This window comes from Pangasianodon hypophthalmus, chromosome 14 (genome assembly GCF_027358585.1).
Source record: "Pangasianodon hypophthalmus isolate fPanHyp1 chromosome 14, fPanHyp1.pri, whole genome shotgun sequence".
NCBI classification, from domain to species: domain Eukaryota; kingdom Metazoa; phylum Chordata; class Actinopteri; order Siluriformes; family Pangasiidae; genus Pangasianodon; species Pangasianodon hypophthalmus.
In genome coordinates this window covers 6,724,155-6,746,504 of record NC_069723.1, presented here as the reverse complement: position 1 = coordinate 6,746,504, position 22,350 = coordinate 6,724,155, and the positions used below count along the sequence as shown (strand labels likewise).

The 22,350-nt window shown below is 40.8% G+C and overlaps 1 protein-coding gene across 2 annotated transcripts; it reads right to left on the bottom strand.

Moving 5' to 3' along the window:
• Positions 1-70: 70 nt before the first annotated feature.
• cltcb (clathrin, heavy chain b (Hc)) lies at positions 71-22,156 on the bottom strand. Of its 2 annotated transcripts, XM_026924928.3 has the most exons (33): positions 21,658-22,156; positions 20,491-20,698; positions 18,823-19,091; positions 18,372-18,533; positions 18,158-18,271; positions 17,778-17,951; positions 13,708-13,905; positions 13,424-13,624; positions 13,169-13,321; positions 12,784-12,906; positions 12,514-12,651; positions 12,218-12,382; positions 10,783-10,963; positions 10,523-10,686; positions 10,259-10,384; positions 10,022-10,164; positions 9,693-9,927; positions 9,415-9,537; positions 9,147-9,292; positions 8,873-9,056; positions 8,589-8,781; positions 7,886-8,043; positions 7,618-7,782; positions 7,327-7,434; positions 7,044-7,211; positions 6,609-6,758; positions 6,346-6,477; positions 6,131-6,241; positions 5,870-6,040; positions 4,838-5,059; positions 4,131-4,151; positions 2,432-2,507; positions 71-1,235 (listed from the first exon to the last, which is right to left on the bottom strand). In XM_026924928.3, exons 1-33 carry the CDS (start codon positions 21,697-21,699, stop codon positions 1,105-1,107), a joined length of 5,055 nt encoding a protein of 1,684 aa, XP_026780729.1. In that variant the 5' UTR covers positions 21,700-22,156; the 3' UTR covers positions 71-1,104. The 2 variants fall into 2 exon arrangements, with proteins under 2 accessions (XP_026780729.1, XP_026780731.1); XM_026924930.3 differs by lacking the exon at positions 4,131-4,151 and having other exon boundaries at positions 21,658-22,155.
• Positions 22,157-22,350: the final 194 nt, after the last annotated feature.

The window sequence follows — 22,350 nt, the reverse complement described above, 5'->3', positions numbered from 1 at the left end:
TAATTATTTTTTTATCCTGAGTGTTTTACATGCATTGCAAGACAATAAGACCAGATGGAGGATTCAGTGATTAGATGATTTTTCAACTTTAATGTGAGCAAGTTTACAATCAAAGCCACCAAAAACGTTCACAATCCTGTAAATGTATTAGCTGCTCGTTCCGAGTGCAGAAGACTGCACGCAACAGAACTTACAGGACGAGCGCAGCATCCGATTCGACACATCCGTTCTTCTGTACACTCCAAACAAAGCTAGAACATAAGCTAGAACATCACAACACCAGGCATACACAAACCTCAAATACGGGGAAGATGCATGGTGAGTAAACACACACAGAGGTCAGAAGAAGAATCTTTTATCCCTTGCTCATTTTATGGAAATCACACAAGAGCACTGTAGAGAACACAACAGGAGATCGCCCATTACACATGGAGTGAATGAAAGGAGGCCAACGCTGACACACTCGATGAGTATAGTTTCATGTTAAGGGATTAAAATTGCTTTCTATAATCATATGTCTGTATGCACATAAAATTCCATACAGCTACATACCTGTGTAGAATATCTGATTATTACTTAGTGTTGCTAAATGGATGCATATGCTTCAAATATTGTTTTTTTTTTTTTTTTAAACTTTTTTTTATCCAGAATATACAATAATGAAGTGCATTATACAGACAGTGTAAGCGTTCACATACAGCACATCAAAATTAGGAGATTCTACATTAGTTTTTTTTTTTCCCCTCTCATGATAGAGTGCAAATCAGATGCTTCACAACATGTGTTAATAAGGTTAATTGCTGTTCTCAAAATTTCACGTACATACGTCACCAATTCCCCCACTTAAAAAAAAAAAAAAAAAAAAAAAAATCATTAAGGACACAAAATCTGTTATATAAGTAAGCTTGAATATGGAATGTAACATAAAAAGGAATTACTTTCTTTAATAACTCAAATAAAAAGGAAGTCCTTCAATGCATTTTATAGAGAATCATTTTAAATGCACAAGTCTGATTTTGCAACACTTCTGTGAATAAAGCACAATGAGCAGGGGGAGGAACTGAAGGAGAGACGGACGATGAGAAATGCAGGCGAGGGACGGCTCTACATGCCGTAGCCGAAGCCGGGCTGCGCTGGCTGACCGTAGCCAGCGGGGGCGCCGTAGCCGTAGCCGTAAGGCTGTTGAGGAGGAACGGCGACGCTTGGTCCTGCGGTGAGCATCAGCTGGGGTGTGCCTGTAACACAAGTGTAACACAGTTTGAGCAACATTCCAAAAAATTGTGTAATTCTGTAATATTGTGAGTCAGCCCCTTTTTCCTAGTTTACTTAACCGCTTTTAACCGATTTTTTTATTTTTAAATACCTACACATGATAGTGGTGCATTCCAAAAAGAACAAACTGGTGTATATATAAAAAAAAAAAAAAACTCGAATTCATCGAATGTGTCACATGTGCATCTTGGTTTTAGGCATTTTCATATACAAAAATAATTTTAAAAACTGTTCAGCTGAGGAATAACTCCTTTTGAGGAGGCACAATCAAACAGACAGTTGTGCTAAATTACACATTTGGGGTGAACAAATAATAAATTCATTATCTAATCCACCCTGCAAGTGAAAACTCTAATGTGCTGCTCAGTTATACAGTACGCTTACCTGGATGCCCAATTGATTAGGCTTTATTTAAAAAAAAAAAAAAAAAGCAGCAACTAACAACTTATTTCTAAGTCAGAAATATGACAAGCAAGTCAGGTGCATTATTTAAAACTGTGGAAAATAAGCAACTGCTGTAGGTTTGATCTTCTCCTGAAGGTTTATGCATTATGATTGCACTCTCAGCGAAAAAGCACAAAGTGTCTGAATTGCATTTCGCCTTTGACTTGTGGTGCAACAAATCCTGTTATTTGGATCTTGCTAGTGTCCCCAGTTTCAAAAGTGTTTCAATGCGAGGTGATTATGCGTTGTACTGGCAATAGAGTTATTAAACAGATTTTTTTTGTACTGCACTGCACCGTATTTTGCTCCGTTTAATCACTTTGTATTCCATATTCTGCAAAGATTGTCTAGCATATGTTCAAGCAAATTAGTATTCCTATATGTAAAAGTAGAGCCTACCAACAACTACACCACATCCTCAGTTTGTGTGCAGTGCAGCAGGTGGTGGGGGGAGGGGCAGCAAGGAGGAACATATGAAGCAGTTAAGACCATGTTACATTTAATCAAAAATATAAATGGAAAAGGTTTAACAGGGAGTAGGGTTTTTTTTTTATTTCTCTGGTTATGAGTGGCGTAAAAAATCTAGACCGTTATCTTGTATCATCTACATGCTTGTCATTTGAAAACGATGACAAACAGTCACACCATTCATTCAAAACATTAAATCCAACCGAATACCATCATTTAGTGACGTAAAAGAGTAATGAAATCATACCATAAACAATGGGTTGTGCCTCTGTGGCCTGCTCCTCCTCTTTCCTCAAAGACTCGGACGCATCCAGCTTATCAACCTGAATGGGAGACAGAGACAGAAGAAAGATAACTAAGAAAAAGGCTGCCACCCAGTGGCAAGAAAATGAAACACAACTGACTGGCCCTCCTTGTCAACAAAGAAAATGACTGATGGATGGGACCATTCATGGCAGATGCTTAAAGCCAAGCTTAAACCAAGGTGCAAATGCTTTTAAAGCAGAGTGCAAGGGCACACACCAAGCTCCTTCCAGAACAGTCCAGAACTGCTGGTGAGCATGGATCCTACTGAAGATTCATCTCATTTCTGTGTATGCCAACACCATGACATGAAATGGCATATAGTTTGGGCTTACAAAGTGCAATACAAAACATCTGACTTTGGCTTGGTAAAGTTTGATGGTCCCCCCCAATCAGCCACTGAGCAATTCATTTTAATAAACTGTGCATATGTAGAAAACAGAACCCCGTCACCTAAACAGAGCTTAAGTGGCTGATGATAGGTGAGGTAAGGTGAATCTGATATTAACACACATTTGGTGTATAAGAACAGGGGCTCCAAAGACAGTCCTGTAATTATCATCAATTGGAGGTTTTATTAGGGGGAAAAGAAAAGAAAAAGAAAAAAGAAAAAAAAAAGGAAACTTACACCTCTTACATAAATAATGAATGGTCATATCGTTGCCCGTGACAAAATTAATTAGTTACATAGGAAACCCTTGATAGGAGACCTTGATAGTTCAACTACAGCACAGTAATCAAGGGTTGCCGCTGCTTAGGATGAGTGCATGCTTCATGATGGGTTCAGTTCTCTACATACAACTGGTGTTGACACTACGTTCGATGGAAATGTTGTTGAGCAGGCTTGAAAAAGATCAGCAAAAGTCAAAATTTTCACTGGAGAAGTAGGGAAAAACATGCCAGAGGAGTAGCTGTTATTTGTTTAGTTACAAAGTTGTGCATGAAAGAGAGGCAGAGTAGAAGAGTGAAGAAGGAGTGACAGGGTGAGATGGATTCATACAGCCATTCACGGCTTCCAAACGCAGGCACAGCCAACAGCCATGTTCCCTAACGTCTCAAAAGGTGCTACTGGTGACAATGTAAAACACATGCGTGTAAAATCTCCACAGCATACGCTACTGAAGGACCACACTTTCTCATTATTGTAGATTTGAGATTTCAGAGAGGTCACATAGTAATTACTCAAAGAATCCTGAAAATGTGGTCACTTCTTCCAGGGTTTCCTCACAGCTAAATCACCTGCATTGCAGTCTACACCCGGATTAGTGGAGGAATTTAAAGCACAGCCGATTTAAAAGGGAACGATCTTTTACTCAGGGTATGGAAACCAATACACCACTGACACACTGCGTATTCGTTTGAGCAGGCTAAATGGCGGCTGCATGAGGAGCCAATAATAGACTGCAGTTCAGTGATGTTAATGATAGCTCTTCATCTACAGGTCAGAAAGTTGCTCGCTACTGCAGCATCTGCTCGACACATGGTCAGTACTCTAGAGGAAACTTGGAGGAAAGTCTAGTCAAGGTGTGTTTTAAAAGCAGCAGAGTGATATGGGAGGGGGGGAAGAAAAACTCATGCAGTTTCCCGAAGTTTCAGTCCTTCAAAACTACACAGGTTAAAAGGGAATAAGAGGCAGCCTTCACCTTTTCCTTAATTGCATCAACCTGAAAGGGAATTTAAGAGTAGCAGCTTAAGAAAATAAAGCAGACTCAACAGACCAGCATTGAAAATGCAAGAAGAGAACAAATGCAGAAATCAGCAGTAGTGTCACCAGAAATATATAGCAGGAGAAAAATCACAGAAAGTATGAAATAAAATTACATGTAATACATAACTACACACAATTCCTCAAATTTCACAGTGAACTTTTGCAGTTCATACCTGATGCCAATTACTTTGGGGTGTTTACACCCGTAAAGGTTTTTGTATTTAACTGAAAGTAATTTAGCGCCTATTAGGGTTTGTTTGGCGTATTTACAGAGACGTAATAAATATGACAGATTTTGCTTTTCTTTAGCAAAGTCTTACAATAGCTGTGGTGTAATATAGCTCTGAAGACTCCCTGTACTTGCAAAGCAAAACCCCAAACAAACACCACGAAGAAACAAACTTTGGTTTTCATGGAGAGAGTGAGGAGATGCAATTGTAATGATATAATTAGTAAATGAAACAAATGAAATCTATCATGGTGTGCTTTTTTTTTTTTTTAACCGCATTAAAAATAGATCAAAGAGATGCATGTTTGACCCCCAGCTTGAGCGCTTTTGGATCATGTGGTCAGTGTACTTCAACACTACACAGTATACACTGTGGTTATGTGAGACTAGAGCTGCAGAGTGTGGTGGCTCACCTTGCTGAGGTACTCCCTCATGACCTGGATGAAGTAGGGCATGGAGAAGTCCATGATGTTGTGCCTCCAGGCCGTCTCCAGCACCACGTCGGGCCGCAGGAGGTCATAGCATGTGAAGAGACAGGCAGCAAAGCACTCCTTCTTCTCCTCCTGTAGGAACCACTGCAGCAGCTCCTCAGCCAGCTCTGTATCCTTCGACTCTGACGCATACTGCATGGCATCCTGCAGTGCACACACACACAGCATGGTACATTGCTCAGTAAAGTTCACACTACAAAACTCTCATTTATGGGAAGTCCTGGTGTGATATTATCTTGTGCTTTAGTGAACAACTTGTATAGCTAATAAAACCACTACTGTGTAAGCAGTTCCTCCATTTTCTTTTTCCTCCCACAAAACAGAGACCACAGCACTCTTGTTTTCTATTGGCTCCTGCTTATAAGGTTCACAGGGTTGAAGCTAATCTACACTCAATTTCTTTTTCATGTTCTGTTTGTAAAGGTAGCTGTTTCACAGCACATAAGAGCTGAGAAGTCACATGATTAAATAAAACACTGATGAACAAAACTCTCATTTTTAAAATCTCCTTGCTAAGTATAAAGATCATGGCCACTGCAACCTTTGAAAGTATGATATAAAACTCTAGCCATATAACTGCTGTGCACTGGTTTGATTTTTTTTTACAAATTACTATTTACCACTTGAGTGTAACATGACGGTTAATGTATTAAACTCAGAGTATCATCATACTATGGCTAAATTATACCGTCCATATTATTTCTTGGACTGGTGGCTCATCATACACTGCTCACACTAAATGATTTTTTCTGAAAATGCAGAGGTGTGAACTCTCACTTTCTCACACATAAAAGGAACACATCTTAAACGGATGATTTGACTGACAGGTTTTCACATCTCTTAAGTCTGTGACTGGAAAATCAGGGCTTAAATAGTGAAGTGTACACGTTGTACAACTAAAACGTGTCACGCCTGAGCATGTTCACATAAAATATAAATAATTGTTTAGTAAACCTTGTAGAGCTTATCCTTCTTGCAGAGTTCCACACTTTGCTTCCAGCGGTTGTTGCCTTTGAAAAGGTAGGCAGCAATTCTCCTGAACTCAATGAGCTCATGCTTCTCCAGGCTCTGGGCCAGAGATATGTTATCAAAGTTGTCATAGGCATCGATGGATGTACGCAGAGCCTGTGTGAAACACAAGATCAACCAGAAAAAGATTTAACACTAGCCCCAAGAAAGCAATAAACCTAAGAGAATGTGCTCTAGACCTCCTACCTGGTAGTCCTCCTCTATTATGAAGAGATTGTTTAGTGCTTCATTGACTGATTTGTTGTTATGGTTCTGTACAGATCGCAGGTATGGTTTAACCAGAGACAGCTGTTTAACCTGAAAGATGAATTAAAATAGGAAAAAAAAAAAACAAATCAGGATAAATCTGTGCTTTTAATATCAAACACAGCTTCCACATGATGCTAAGAAACACGAAATACCTTAGTGAAGAAGTTAACAGCGCGTGTGTGATCAAGCCTTGGGGACAGGACGATGAGCAAATCGTTCAGCAGCAGAGGCTTGAACTCCAGATAGAACTGGATGGCTTTGTAATACAGTTCCACATTAGCCACCTGAAAATATAACAATAAAATAAACACAGGGGGGGAAAAAAGAACACAAAATATAAGAGATGCTGTTAAAATGTATCACAGGCATTAAAATGTTTCCCCCCCACAGAACAAATCAGGAGCAACTGCAGTACCTTAGTGACAATGTCTTTGAACTGGCTCTCCTTCCAGGCATCTGCAGGGTGGTTCATCATGGTGATGATAGCGTTATCGTATTCTTCATATTTGTCATAAAGGAAGACCAGCTCAGCCCACAGATGAGCCTGTTCTGCTGCCCTCAAGACCTAGAGCACAGAACAACATAACACTATAAAGCACCATCAACCATACTTGCATAACATTCCTATACATATAGTTAAATAAACAGAAGGACACCTGCATTAATACACGTCATCTGTGCTTCATGCCTTTGTAACACAATCTAATTATGCTTTTTGGATTTGTAAGAGATCGCTCTTCTTTTAATAGTGTAGAAATGGACATACACATAAAGGGATAGCATTATTCTTATTCAATAGTCTATAGCTGTATATAGCTATATAGTCTATATATTCAAATAGCTATTTTACCTTGGGAATATTGACTCTGGACCAAAAGAGTTCCAGGTGCTCCCTCATCTTCTGTGGTTTGAACTTGGAATAGAGGATGGCCAGCTCAGTGAACATGCCCATGTGAGCACGCTCAAGCCCCAGAGCCGCCTCCAACATGGTGATCAGCTCCTCGAAATAGCCACGGTCCTGAAAGCAAAATTACATCCACCAATTAACATTCCTGCTGTAGGACATATAAAGGAACCCTAATGTACTATTAACATCTAGGTTATGAAAAGAAGGGGAGATTAAAACTGCTCACCTGGTAGTAGTTAATGAGCTCCTCAAGTTCATCAGCATGGACAACAATGTGCAAGCCGCACATCTGTGCCAGACGGAATTCCTTCCCATCTACGCAGGCAAAACAGACCTGGGAAAAGGTAACATCTCACTCAGTAAACAAAAAACAAAACAATAGATGGCAAAAGCCTTCATTAAAATAAACCTACAAAGCTCCTGCTGAGGAAAATAACCAGTTATTATCCACAAACACACAGCAATTAGGTGAGAACTGTTTGGGAGTGCGTGTGTGTGTGGGCATGTGTGCTCTCACCTCCTTCCAGGTTCGTGTGCTGTTGGCCTTGCGTGCTCCGTCCACAGCAGCCTGGTACTCTCCCAGGTGGACCAGAGTGGAAGCCAGGCGGCCAAAGTTGGACACGTTGTTATACAGCAGCTTAGCTGCCTCATACATCTTCTCATCATAGCATCGATCACCAACCTAAAGGATATAAAGAAAATCAGAAAGAAGATCTAGTTATCTATAGCATATTACAAGCTTGCAGTCTTAAAGGGCAGTGTCCAAGCTACAAAAAGGCTCATACTTGCTGGATGTGGGCGTTGTTTGGGCCGTTGATGAACTCCTCCAGTTCAGCCAGCCGGTTGGTTTTAGCCAATGCGAAGATCAGTTCAGTCTCTACATATGACTCACGAGCCTTCTTACGTGCCATCAGCAAGAACTTGACCAAATCCTCCCAGTTCCCTGTGGAAATCACAACTCATGAGTCACCATAATATAAAACGTTTAGTCTATAAAAGGCTATTAAATTTAAACAGACAGATAAAAAAAATTATTAGACTTGTTATTTTTTTCCTCATTACAATTTCCACACAGTAGCAACAATTTTGCTGCACACACTGCTTTGAGGTTAAACTAATGATTTTCACATGCAATTTCTTTAGCAACAGTGTGATAAACAGTGTGATAAACAATGTGATAAACAATGTGATAAACAAGATGTTCATATTTCTATAGCGAGAGGAACAGTAGTATAATGCAGAGATAATACTGAACCTGAACTAGACTGGAGGCTTACAGCATCGGCCAAATATGATCTCTATTTGCTGATTTGCTTGAACACTAGATAATGTATTATTACTTAACGACTGATTTATATGGACTTTTTTTTTTTTTTAATGAGACATTTTTGTCTCATTAAAATTTTTACATTTTTGTGTACACTTTGCACACACTACTCAGTCTGTGGGTAAGGATACATTTGATGTTTTTTGTTTGGCTGCACTTACCACTTTGGGCTGCAGCATGTCCCACTTCCATGTATGCTGATGGGTCATCAGCCTTGATGTAGGAATCGATGGCTTCCTTTACCAGACCTTTCTGCAGCTGAGCTTTAGCCAACTGGCTCCACACTGCAGGCTCATTGCAGCGTTCAGCAAATTCATAGGCCCGGTCCAGGTTGCCAATGTGCTCAATCAGAACCTGCCACATAAAAACGACGAGAGAGAGAGTCAATCTGAGGCCCAAAGGCAGCTTTAAGGCATTTGAGCAAAAACGGATCCTTGTGACTGACCTGCACTGCAGATGTGTTGACATCAAACTTCCTGAAGATGGCAAAAGCCTCTTCAAAGAGTTCGTTGCTGATGGCGATGTTGGCAATGTCAGGGGCATCGTAGTTGTCCAGGCGGTTGATGTACTCCATTACGCGAGTGCGATCAGCTTTGATGGCCGTCAGGATCAGAAGGTTTTGAAGGTTCCTGAGCAGCAACAGAGTAAATATTGAAACCAACAACAACAGTGGTATGTAGCAGACATGGAAAACATTTGGTGGCCAACTGCAAACTAACCTGTGCTCACTGAAAACAGAGTTATCCAAAACAATCTTCTCAAGAAGCTCAATCAGCTCATTAGGCAGATCAGCAGTCATGAAGGCTTTGACTGTAACAGACACCTCTTCTGGGTCCTGAGTCTCCGAGAGAGCAGTCTGCACCACCTGTGAGGGAAGAGAAGGCCGACGAGACAAGGATTTAATTCTGGATAAAAATTTCTTCTTAACAATTCAAGCTGTAATTCGTGAGAAGCCAAGATACATTTCCAGCAGAGACGCTTGTGTACCTGATCTATCAGTGGCCTTCTGTAAGGGTTGCTCTCCAGGAGAACACTGGCCCACAGCTCAGGGTCCTTACGACGCACCAAATACCGAGACAGACTCTTGAAGAGGGAGTTTTCATTGCATACCTGCGAATGGGACAAGACGTGTTTTAATGAAAAGTTCTACTTCACCATATCAGTGTATGAAATCAGCTCAAAGACGCATTTCACCATCAATTAATGAACATAAGAAATCTTAACATCAGTTCAGGACAACTATGCAAGTAGGCTCAGTTCCTTACATTAATAAGCTCTTGGTCACACTGTCCTCTCTCATAAGCCACACAAGCCAGATGGGGGTCCCTCTTTTCGCAGTACTTGCCCACCACACGGCTGTCGTAGTACGGGTTCTCTCTGAGGAATCGCTCAGGGTTATTGTTGCTGTCGATGTAGATCTTGGCCAGGGCATTGTGGGTAGCAGGTTCTTCACATCCCTCATGAATACGGGCTTCCAGCCAGGGCAGCAGCAGCTTCAGTCTAGCGTGAAAAAATATGGCACACCAGGTCAGAACACCTTTTTGTTGTATAGTAGAATTGGGCCTATGAGAGAACTGATATAGGAATGACATACCTGTTCCTCTTTTCCACCTCAGCCACCAGCTCATCGGTGGAAAACTGTCCTCGGACCACCAGGATCAGGTTCTTAATGACGTCCTCTGAGCAGTCCACATCCAACAGGCCACCAATAACCACAGGTAAGCGGCTGGGGTTCACCTGATACGCAAAAAATAAATAAATAAAATGCTCACACTTTAAGGCACAAGGTTTTGTCTGAGCTACTGACACTTTTGTGGCCAGAGGGGTTTACCTTCTGCACGTAAATCTCAATGTACTTCTGCAGATTGTTGCGGTACAGATAAAGGACCAGGTCGTGGACAAAGTCAAAGCGGTCGCACACGATGATGAGAGGCAGCTGATCAGTCAGTTTAGCTTCCTGCATATGATAAAGATTCAATATCAGGATTTAAAAATAATAATAAAAAAAAATAGAAAATGAAATTAGGTGCAAAAATTGACATATCCCTGAACAAAATGAGCTGCAAAACCTAATTAGGAGGTTCTTGTTTCACACCTTAAGAAAATTCTTCACACGCTCAGCATCGTAGCAGTTACTCTCTCTGCAGATTCTCTCCACCTCTTTGATTTGTCCAGTTTTACAGGCTGCCTGGATGTACTTGAAATGGACCTCTGGATCCTGACTGAAGTTCACGATGGAGCCAAGGAAATAGAACAGACCTGCAAACCACACATTCAGCCATATTAATGTCCTGAAATATCTATTTTAACTGGGGTTTGACTACTATAATAAGACATTTAGAAACAAAAGCTTACCTTCGAAGCTCTTGAAAGACTCAAAGAGCTCGGTGAGGGACTGGGTGGTGAGCTGCTCGTGATATTTGGAGGCCACCTGGACGCAGATCTGCAGGTTCTGGCGGATGTTGGCCGAGAGCATGGCTCTCAGGCACTCCAGAGAGTCCTCCACTGACAGTGAGCCAAAAAAGTTCACCAGCCACTGCAGACAAAACATGTTCCACTTGCTTACTTACAAACTGCATGTATCTGAATGCAAATAAAACAAAGCTCTCTCAAGCAAGGACGAAGTAGCCATCAGTGAAATGAGTCAGAACTGATATCCTGAGACTCCTAGGCCTCAATTCGAGTGCAAATAAAGCAGCAGCTTGACTATGCTGTACAAAAACATCTTCAAGCTGTTCATTAATTAAGCTTCCAGACTTATAACTCCTATCATTGTGTTTTAAATTCAAAAATAGGACTGTGTTCTCTAAGGGCACTTTCACATATGTAGAATGTCTTGCATTCTTCCTCTCAGTATGCTTCATTTTGGCCGATCAGAACAGACAAATTGCACTCAGCTGCATGCTTAGTGCACTCTAGTGATCTGACCCTGAATCATCCTAAATGTTGGAAGTGAACGAAGATTGGCATGTATTTTGAGTTGTGGGCGACATCCCTCTGTAAACGCAAGCAGCTAAACTGAACCATGCGGCATAACCTCAAGGACAGAGCTGTAGGGCTGCAAAAATGCTTTCAAGATGTTTTCAAGCACATATGCAAATGAACAAAACCTTTCAAACGAGTTATTCATGTAATTATCTAATAATCTGTTTGGCACCAAACATGTTCTCCGTGTTCAAGTGTATTTTGTGAGTGCTACCTGCACTACAAGGGCTGCTTCCCATAATTATTCAGCTCATAAATAAAAGATTTTTATGAAAATGCTTTCAGTCCTATACAGCCCTAAGCCAACTTCTTTTCTGCTTTATGGTTTGTTTAATTAGTTTAAAACAAACCAAATAGCAAACAAATACCAAAAGTATTAATTTCATACCCTGTTTCATACCCTGTAAGCTAATAGGTGTGAAAGCACTCTCAGTGCATGAAGTCTAGTGGTATTGGTTTCTTCATAATCTACCTCCATACATCACATCACATTTACACTGACAAGTCAGTGTCCATTACAACACAGTCACCTCGTGCTCAATGTGCCTCAGGTTTATTCTGACCTGGAAAGATCAGTGCCTTCAGATGCAGCACTCTATACACCTGGGCACTTTAGAGGACCTTCAAATATACTGTTCCACTTGGCTCTTTTCCATATATCATATCATTTTGGTCTCTTGCATTATGATTTTTGCATCACAGTAAAGGACCATTTGCATTAAAAGCATTTCCTGAGATAAATAAATTAAATAATGGTTCATGAGTGAAGGCTGATGGAAGAGTACACAGCATCTTCAGTGAGTACCTCGGGGTTGAGCAGGTGGGTGTGCACCACAGCACGTTTGATGTCATACAGGTCAGTGTAGTGTTCCAGGGCTCTCTGCAGCAATCCGGCTTTCTCACAAAGCTGGGCCACATGGGCTCGGTCGTAGTGGGTGAACATTTGGTTTCCCAAAATAGCATCAGCCACCTGCAAACACAACCAAAAAAAAAACTTCACGCAAACACATCGTTGATCTACACAATAAGGAGACGCTTATCAAATGTCCAGGTCAATGTAAATGAGAAAGAAACAGGAGGAAGGAGAAGGAGAAAAATGACCTGAGGAGCATGCATCAGGTTCATCTCCAGCAGCCGTGTCTGCAGTGGGCCTTCAGTGGGTCGGTTGTTCTTTAGAGCATCCAGCAGGAAGGAAGTGCACTGCTGGATCAGGTTATACTCCATGAAAACATCCACAATCTGAGAAGAAAGACAAAACATGTATCAATTAACACAATTTCTACTCATCACATACTTCAGAAAAGACCAGAAAAAATTACTCTAACAGAATCGACAAAAGAATATGAAAAATACTGTAGAAAAAAGGGACACCTGGGTAATGTCAGCCAGTGGTTCCTCATCCTGCACCAACATCTGGGAGAACTGCAGGCCCTGCTCAGGACTGATCCGCATCACATTTCGAAGCAGAAAGATCCAGTCTGGAGTGTAACCGACCTGCAGGAACAGAAGACCGGACTAAGCATATAAAAACCTTTTAACTCTAACTGGAACTAAACTTATATTAAGTGGAAGTGTGTCGTGTATTGTAAATTATTGATCCATCAATATGGACATATGGAATCAGGAAAGGTAAGCACAATAGGAACAGCAGTCAAAAGGCGAGTATATTCAATACAATAGGTAACAGGCAAATACTTCATTTGAATTTATATTCTAAAACAGTATATCGTTTGAATTTTATCAGCAATCAACCCACCTTCTTTGCATACAGTACAATTTTCTGGAATTGGCCGGTCTCGGCAAAACACTGAATGACTTTGTTAGGGACATTTGCTCTCAGATAGACACTGAGAGCGAGAGTCGGGTCCACAGATTTCACTAAATCACCCAGCTCTTCAGAGCACTCCAGCTGAAACAAAAATAGATATGGATTTAGAAAGACATAGGACAGTCAGTCATAATCTACTTCTTTCCAATAAGTAAATTTAAAGGAAATCTTCAGGCCTCTTACCTTATCTTCCTTCAGCCACTTCTCCAGCAGCTGTTTGCGGCCCTGCTGCAGTACAGGCCTGCACAGCTCCAGGGACTCGAACTTGTTGAGCTGGCCCTGATCCAGCAGGATGCCGAAATACTGGAGCAGAGGAGAGGTCTGGCCTGGCTGGGCGGGAACACTCTGGAAACGCCGAATGGTGTCTGGGGTCCGCAAAATGCCCTGAGTAGCAACAAAGTAAATGTAAAAACTCCAGATGGAGATGGGAGTAGATGGGAAAACAGTGCAAAGTCATAAAGTCATACCTTTGGTGCGTTGGCGGCTACTTTGGCAGCCTCAGAGTAGTTGCCCCCTGCGAACAAAGTGTTGAACTTGCGTGCGAAGAGCTCCTCTGCGCCAGCCAAGTTGTTGCGTACGGCCATGCGCAGCGCCAGATCAGGGTTCTGCAGGACGTTGGTGATGTAGGGGATGATGTTCTCCTCCTCCACACACACCGACAGCACCTGAATAAAAACACAGGCAGGTGTTACATAATGTGGAGGAGATGCTAGCAACCAATGAGCTTCTACAGGAAGCAGAGGGGAGGATGACCCACATACACATATGAATGAAGAGAGATTTAGGGCACCTTTACTTGGCTCATAAACTTGAGACCATACTCCGGAGTGATTCAGGGTTCATCTGAGCGAGGGCACATTCTCTGAGTGACTGCTTAATTTTATAAGGTCACTGCTACAATTTTTGCTAAATGGGAGAATTTGCTACACAAATTGCTTTACTGCCATTGTTAATGATTACTTTATGATTACTTTATGATTGGGTATGACAGGGTCATATTTGCTTCACACAGTTTACAGTTCAGGTAAGCTGCCCACTTTCTTCACTCCATATACTTAAAAGGCATTCTGTCTCCTCTACTTTCCCAAAACTAAAAGTAGTATAACAAAAGGAACTAATTACATAATTTAGCGCCCAGCCCAAAAATGACTAACTTTCACACCCAAGTTCACATGAAGCAAACCACAGACCAAAGTATACCAAGTAGACCAAAGATCAGTTTTCACACTCAAAGTGCAAATGTGAAACAGAGTGACAGTCTTGCCTCTGATTTAAAAAAAACAAAAACAAAACAAAAAAAAACCTCTCAGATACTAGGTAAAAGGTTACCACTAATTCATCAGGAAATCACAAGTTCTATTCCTGACGATGCTACAGACATCTGTGGCTGGGAACCAAGAGAGCAGAACTGACCGTGCCCTCTGGGTGGGAGGGATGGCATACTCTCACTCCTGTCAATCACAGCGACACTAGCCAATCATATATATGCAGAAAAGGGTAGATAGCAGTTTCCTCCCAGTGTGTTATGCTGCACTATGCTGCATCATTAACAGCCGTTCAAAAAGATGTGTCGATTCAGACAGTGCATTATTTCAAGTATGTCTGATTCAGTGGTTTTTCCTCAAAATTGTACTCTCTTATTGTAATTTGCAAAGTAATTGTTATTGTAATTGATTTACTAACTGGTTTCTTTTATATTAACTGTTTAAATCATTCCTACCATTATTTTATATGTAACTAGTCATCTTTCCCCCCCAACCCCATAACTAATATTTAGTTGTCAACTAAAAATGACAGTTATTGACCGACATATTGAGAGCTGTGTTGACTCCTTGTTAGTAAACAGTCACAGACAGTAACCTGAGCTCAGGATTGAACCGAGGACCCTGGAGCTGTGATACTGTAACTCTACTACGCCCTACACAATAGTTTGTAAAGCAATATATGCACCTAAATTATTATCATTATGTTCCAAGCATAAGATACTTTAACTTACACTCACCATCCATTTTATTAGGAACACCTGTACATCTGCACATTTATGCAGTTATCTAATCAGCTGATCATGTGGCATCAGCGCAATAGATAAAATCATGCACATAAAGATCAAGAGCTTCAGTTAATGTTCATATCAAACATGAGAATGAAGAAAAAGTATGGTCTCTGAGACTCATCGTGGCATGGATGTTAGCACCAGATGAGCTGGTCTGAGTATTTCATAAACTCCGGGGAATTTCACACACAACAATCTCTAGAGTTTTTACACAGAATAGTGCGAAAAACAAAAAAACATTGAGTGAGCAACAGTTCTGTGGGTGGAAACACCTTGTCGATAAGAGAGGTCAGAGGAAAATGGCCACATTGGTTCAGATTCCTGTTCTTGGCTCACGGGAGTAGAACCTGATGTGGTCTTCTGCTGTTGTAGCTCATCCACTTCAAAGTTTGATGAGTTTTGCGTTCTGAGGTGCTTTTCTGTTCACAGTTGTAAAGAGTGCTTATTTGAGTTATTATAGACATCCTGTCAGCTCAGAACAGTCTGGTCATTCTCCTCTGATCTCTCTCATCAACAAGGTGTTTCATCCTGAAGACCCTCCACTCACAGGATGTTTTTTGTTTTTCACACCATTCAGTGAAAACCCTAGACACTGTTGTGTGTGTGTGTGCGAAATCCCAGGAGATCAACAGTTTCTGAAATACTCAAACCTGCCCATCTGGTACCAACTACCATGCCATGGTTAAAGGCACAGAGATCACACTTTTTCTTCATTCTCATTTTTGATGTGAACATTAGCTGAAGCTCTTGATCTGTATCTGCATGATTTTATGCAGTCACGTGACTGGCAGATTGGATAACTGCATAAATGAGCAGGTGTACAGGTGTTCCTGTTAAAGTGGCCTATGAGTGTATACTGAAATTTTAATAAAATAGCCCCAAAAACAAATGACCCACCACGATATTTTACAGCAGGTATCAGGTGCTTTTACTCACCTGAGACCTTTTTAATGTCACCAGTTTTTTTTTCACCAAACACCATGATGGTTTACACTGCCAAAAATGTTTTGGTGTCATCTGACCACAATACAACATTCCAACTGTACTAACACCTGGTGAAACCCAGTTGTTGCGTTTTGTACGTTGCTCACATTAACAGCTTATTTTGTGCAATGCTTCTACACAGCTTTTTATGAAGCTGGCATCTAATAGTGGATTTTGAAAACTAAACAACTCTAAGAACCAATTTTTTTTTTTTTTTTGTAAATCTCTGGGGGCTACTTCATCTCCTTCACCATCATCCTCACTGCTCACGAGGGCGGCATGGTCATGCGACCACTTTCTAGCAACGTTTGAGATTTTTGAAGCTTTATTATAGCTTTGATTGTGCTTAATGTTTAACTGTTTAGGTAACTTTATACCCATTAAATGACTTCAGGTCAATGTCTATGGGTCTTTTTCTGCTGAATCTTTGCTTTTGCCTTGGTGATGAAAGACAAAGGGATTTTATGTGTGCAACCTCATATTTACATCCCCGGTAAACAAGACCTGGTCAAAGGCAAGAGAATTCATGTAGACTGAGAGCTATTTTGAAACATATGCTGCTTTCAGTGAAGAGAAACCACCAAACGCATTTATATTAAATGCTCTTGGGGCTGTTTATGAGACAATTAATTTGTTTTTGCTAGAGAAAATGTAAGTAGCTTTCTCTATTGTTAAGCGGAATCAGTTTAATGCTTTCTTTATCCAATCATTTTTTCTGACATACAAATTAGTAACAAGAAACACAAGACTTGTTGGTGGCGAAGGCATCGCTTCCAGCATCGACTTTGACATGTTTATAAATATCCTTCACAAGATAACCTCTTTCGGAAGTAGTAATATATTCAGACATTTAAATATAGAAAGCACTAAAATTAAATTGGTCACAAAGGTTTTGGTTTATCATTACCACACACACACACACAAAAAAAAAAAAAAAACCTGCAGTGCCGCAACACATGTAGCAGCATGCTGCAGGACAGCCAAACATTAAGAGGATTAGGGATCTCATCACCACATCCCACTGTTCACATAATGCTGGAGCCTGTCGTACACCGGCAGCCACAACTGTAGTTCTGGGTACCGTTGGATTCCAAGGTCGTAGCATGGAGCCCCATAAACAGACACAGACATATAATAGACACGCAGGCTTTACATACTCTCAAGGCTTGATGCTGTTGGGAATAGGCTACCACAAAAAAAGCAGACTTAATAAGAAGGCAAAGCTACAAAGAAGAGTGGTCATCTTTCTTCTCACTCACTGCATATTTCATGGCTCGGAAGCCTGTGCTAGAAAATTATTCATCACCTGGAAGCATCACGTTACAGTAAACAGAGGGACAAGCACGAGTCTGTCTTCAGCTTGAGTCTACTGTTTACAGCATGGAAACAAATCGTCCAGGTCCTCAGTGTCAGTCCATGCGAATAGACTTACAAATCAAAAGCCTAGAGGGATAAATTCATATATTTTATTGACAATCCAGAAAAAGAACCACACAATACCTGTCCCTTTCTGTTGACTCCAATAATGCCAGAAGTAGCCTCGTGAGGAGCGGTGACGAAGATGGTCTCCCCACTGATCCTGTTCATGTAGATGCAAGTGCCAGTTTCAAGGTCATACAGGTGGATGTAGCCATATTTGGTGATGAGAAAGACCACATCCTGCTTGGGGCTGATCTACACGAGCGAAAACAAACCTTAATGACATCCATAATCTCTGATATCTTAGAACAGGAACACACACATCATTCAACTGGTTATTGAAATGTGTCTTGTAATTTGCTAAATTTGGACAGTGCTTACAACATATCTGTTCTTTCAACATCCTGTAACGACATGTGATAAAATCAGAATGACAAAACGGTTTACAAAGGACAAAATACCTGCATAGCAACAGGGAAGTCGTTCTGGGCTTCTGGTGGAAAGAACACATCTACGGCTTTCTTCGGGAAAGGCTGATTGCCAGATGGAGGTGTTCCGACTTCAATGATGTGCAGCTGGAAATTGGTTGTAAATATGAGCTTTTAATTCACCAAACAACAGATAATTTCATAAACGTTTTGAGGTCATTTTAGGAAATCTAGTAAAGTTTTAGACCTTTCCTCCTGCTTGCCCACGAACGGCAAAGCAAAACAGTGTGGATTCTTCAGCATTTCCATCCATTTTGAACTGAGCAAAACCTGCAGCATGGCCCTCGATAGGCTGCGACACCTTCCTGTCCACAGAGTACAGCTGCATTGCTCCTACCACACGGTTTTGCTGCGAAGGAATAAATATAAAAACAATTAGAAACTAATTTATCATTTAAACTTCACAAGGTTTATGTAAAGCCAAGCACTAATGTGAAACTAAAGTGCTAATGGATTATCAGGGAAAGAATCCAGGACGTCATAGTTACGTAACTAAGAATCGTCAAATTTGTTCTAGCATAGCATCAACTTCAAAAAATGTACGTAAAAGTAAACAGTGTCTGTGACCTAATTACTTCCAGATTTCCTCACCACACCCTTATTTTAAACATACATGAACTGCTTGAACTGAGGCCTACCTGTGCAGAAATCCCAATAAGAAGAAGCCATTTTTGTTTGGCGTCGGTGCGGTAGTTGATAATTTGGCAGCCTGCTAAGCTGGAATGCCGGTCGAACACTTTAACAGGTTGTGAGTCGCCTTCCATACTCCAGTGGTAGACTGCGTTGTCCGTTACGAGTGCTACGGTGTTGAGGGAGATCCACTTCCAGAATGTCACATCGTCAGTCATGGTGTGCGCCTTCATCTTGCTCTTCATTTCAATGTTGAAAATCTGGAGGGTTTTCGCCGCTGAAATTCAGAAATCGGAGTAGGCTTGAACGATTTGTCGGCGTATCCAACGACTACACAATTGTATTTAGTGTTAAACACACAACACAGACAAATGATGTGTGTTCAAGTGTCAAAGACATGAGAAAGTGCACACGGCGTAACTTAGGACAAACAGCTGCAGTGCAAAGAAGACCTCAAGACCCAACACCGCAAAAACATTCACACACACAAACCTTTGCTCTGCGTTTAGCCCAATTCTCTAACCTTCTACCGTGATGCTGTGGTATTAGATCTTTCACAGCTTAAAAAAAGTGATTACCCAATTACTCCAATTCAGAAAATTTGGAACTACTCTGGTCATGACACTATTAGGTCTGAACAAAAAAATATTAAATCGAACCAGACTGCCTCCATGACATTATCTCACATTTGTATTTGTATTTGTGCTTCTATTGATAGTGTAAAAAAAAAAAAAAATTATAAAATCTATTCATTGTCACAGACCTTGACATCATGAGGAACGAGTGCAATCTGTTGCCTCTACAGGAGTTACAGTACCGAAAGTTTCTCAGGCAGAACGAAAGCTATGACTTCACCTTTCTGTTCTCACACTTAGCCTTCACGAGCACCTCATTAACAGCTGAAAATATCGCTATTTTAATGAAAGTATTGCAAGAACAATGGCAAAATCAGTACAAGACTGGATTGACTGATGACAAAATTGAGACCTCATTATCAGTGACTGAGTAATGTGCAGCATTTCAGCACTTTAATGTGTTTTATTCGCAAAATCTCAAAATCTCAGTCTGCGGTTCCCTACATCTAAAGTGAGATTCTGCACTTATTTATTTTTCCAGTCGTGAAAAAGATTTCACATTGCTGTTTGTGAAACCTGCAATCCCGCCCCCTCATCAATACATTAGCTACTGAAAAGCTCACACAGTTCACAAGAAAACCGCACAATTCAGTATATATGAAATTGAACTCACCGTCTGCAAACATAAGAAAGCAGTAAGGAACAAAAGAAGAATAAAAACAAGCAAAAACAGACAAAGCATTTATGACAGCAAGACATTTCCAATGAGTACTTTATGACTACTGTTAACATCAAATTACTGCAAGAGGCAGGCAAGTGTCAAGGAGCAGACTTTATACAAAATAAAACGGGCATAGCAGTGATTATGAACATAAACGTGGGAAAAGTGTGAACACTATATACAGTATATATATGTGTATATATATCTATATATATATATATATAAACAGTATGCAACCTGGAGACACAAAACATGGTACACAAGAATGTTAAGCTAATAATAACAAATTGGGCAACCAAAAATGATGCAGTCACGTTCTAGAGACAGTTTTTTAAGATAACAAGCAGAACACCTAGAAATCTGGCTGGAATGTGTCTTACCTTTAAGGGCGATCACTTTGCTGGCTGGGTTCATGATTGCGCTATCCGCAGAGATGGGCCTGCGGATGGGCGAATTGGGGTCGCTCATGTCGATGATGACAACCTGCGCTTGCTCTCCGACCTTTTCCCGCACGCAGATGAACTTGTCCGACTCCATAGTGAGCGTGCTGAAGCCAATGTTCGCTGGGTTAATGCCCAGGTTCTGGAGCTGATGGTAGAGGGGGGAAAGAGAGGAAGAAAAAAAGGAAAGAAAAAAAAAAGGCATCAAGACTGAGAGTCGATAGAGGCAGGAGCAGTGGTATGTACAGGAAATCCTGCTGACATTCTGCAATACTCAGCAGATTTCTGGAAAAATCTGTTAGCAGTGAATGGGCAGAAAATGAGCACTGAAATAGTGACAAACCAAAGAATTGGGAGTGAGGATTGCTGAGTTTGCAACATGAATTTTGCATTTTGATTTGAAAAAAATAAACAAACAAACAAATAAATAAATAAATGCAATCATATGCACAACTCCTTCACCACACCTTTGCAGATGTTCACCTCCAGTGTGTGTTTAGAATAAAGGGCTAAAATGGCTTTATAACCTTCAGGCATTAACATTTACAGCAACACACCCTTACTTCAGCATTTACAATGACACATCTGCTCGTCAGATCTCATATCTAATTAAAGATAAAGTGACAAACGCTAACGATCAGTGTACAACATGAAAAAGGTGACAAACAGATCAAGCAACATCAAGCTTATAAGCTTCTTTTCAGTGACAGCGGTGATCAGGATGCCTGGGCCGCTGGCTGATATTTTCCCAGGCTAGTTACTGAGTCAATCATTCAGCTAGTCAGCTGAGCCAGCGCTCTTTTAGCACTCCAGCTCTGTCTCATGCAAATGTAACCCACTAACATCAGATAATATAGCGTACATATAATTCAAACAGTTGTTTTTCTATATTTTATAGTCAATCTGAGTATTAGCCGCTGGGATGTAGCTAAGCGTTTTAGAAATCTATAGGAGGTCATTCATTTGGCTCAAGCCTTCAAGCTAGCATAAGGCGTACTCGGTATGCTAGCAAACTCAAACCGACTCATTCGAAGTTTGTTAAAAACCCAATCGTGGTTTTTATATATACTTCGTGTTTTATTGTATATGAATTTGTCTGAATCTTACCTGCAGGTGCTCCTGAAAGCGAATAGGCAGGATCTGAGCCATGGTTAGTTTTCTGCTCTCCCGGCCAGATAGCTAAGCTAGCTACTCACTACGACCTCCTCAACGGACACCGCAATCAAATGCCACTGAATTAAAATAAAAAAAATAACGTGCCGAACAAGAAAGATATAAAAACTTGAAGTGATGAAGGTTGTTTCGAGGTGTTATGCGACTGGCGCCGGTCCTGTCCCAGGGATGACTGATTTTTTTCCTCCACTGCTCGAGACGGAAATCAGCGGACCCTGAGCTGAAGTCCTCAAACCCGCAATGGCGGCGGAAACGCAGGAAAGCCTCAACACGGAAGCGTCAAGACGACGAAGGACAAAAAACATTCAACCATTTTGTCGAACTTCGGAGACTACCCAATATTTTTCGAAATATACACGAATATATTTTGGACAAGCAACCTTTTTAAGCACGAGTTTTAAATATTGAGTGTAGTATAAAGTCTTTAATTAAATCACTAATTTATTTTTTGCCACATCATTCAGCAGATTACGTGTACGTCACTTCCGGTGAACTAGAACTGTTTCACAACCGCACTACCATACTAACTAGTGTCTGAAAGCAGCATGACACAGCTGATCTGCCACAGATTTTAGCATACTATTTAGTGAGGAAGTATGCGATTATGGGCGTAGACCCTAATTCATA

What these genes read in the sequence shown, in the direction of transcription:
- cltcb (XM_026924928.3), bottom strand. Translation starts at nt 21,699, where the DNA reads ATGGCTCAGATCCTGCCTATTCGCTTTCAGGAGCACCTGCAG. An exon ending in TTGAGATTTACGTGCAGAAG is followed by an intron (nt 10,165 to 10,258) that starts GTAAACCCCTCT and finishes TTTGCGTATCAG; the next exon opens with GTGAACCCCAGCCGCTTACC. An exon ending in ACATGCTGCAGCCCAAAGTG is followed by an intron (nt 8,044 to 8,588) that starts GTAAGTGCAGCC and finishes TGATTTCCACAG; the next exon opens with GGAACTGGGAGGATTTGGTC.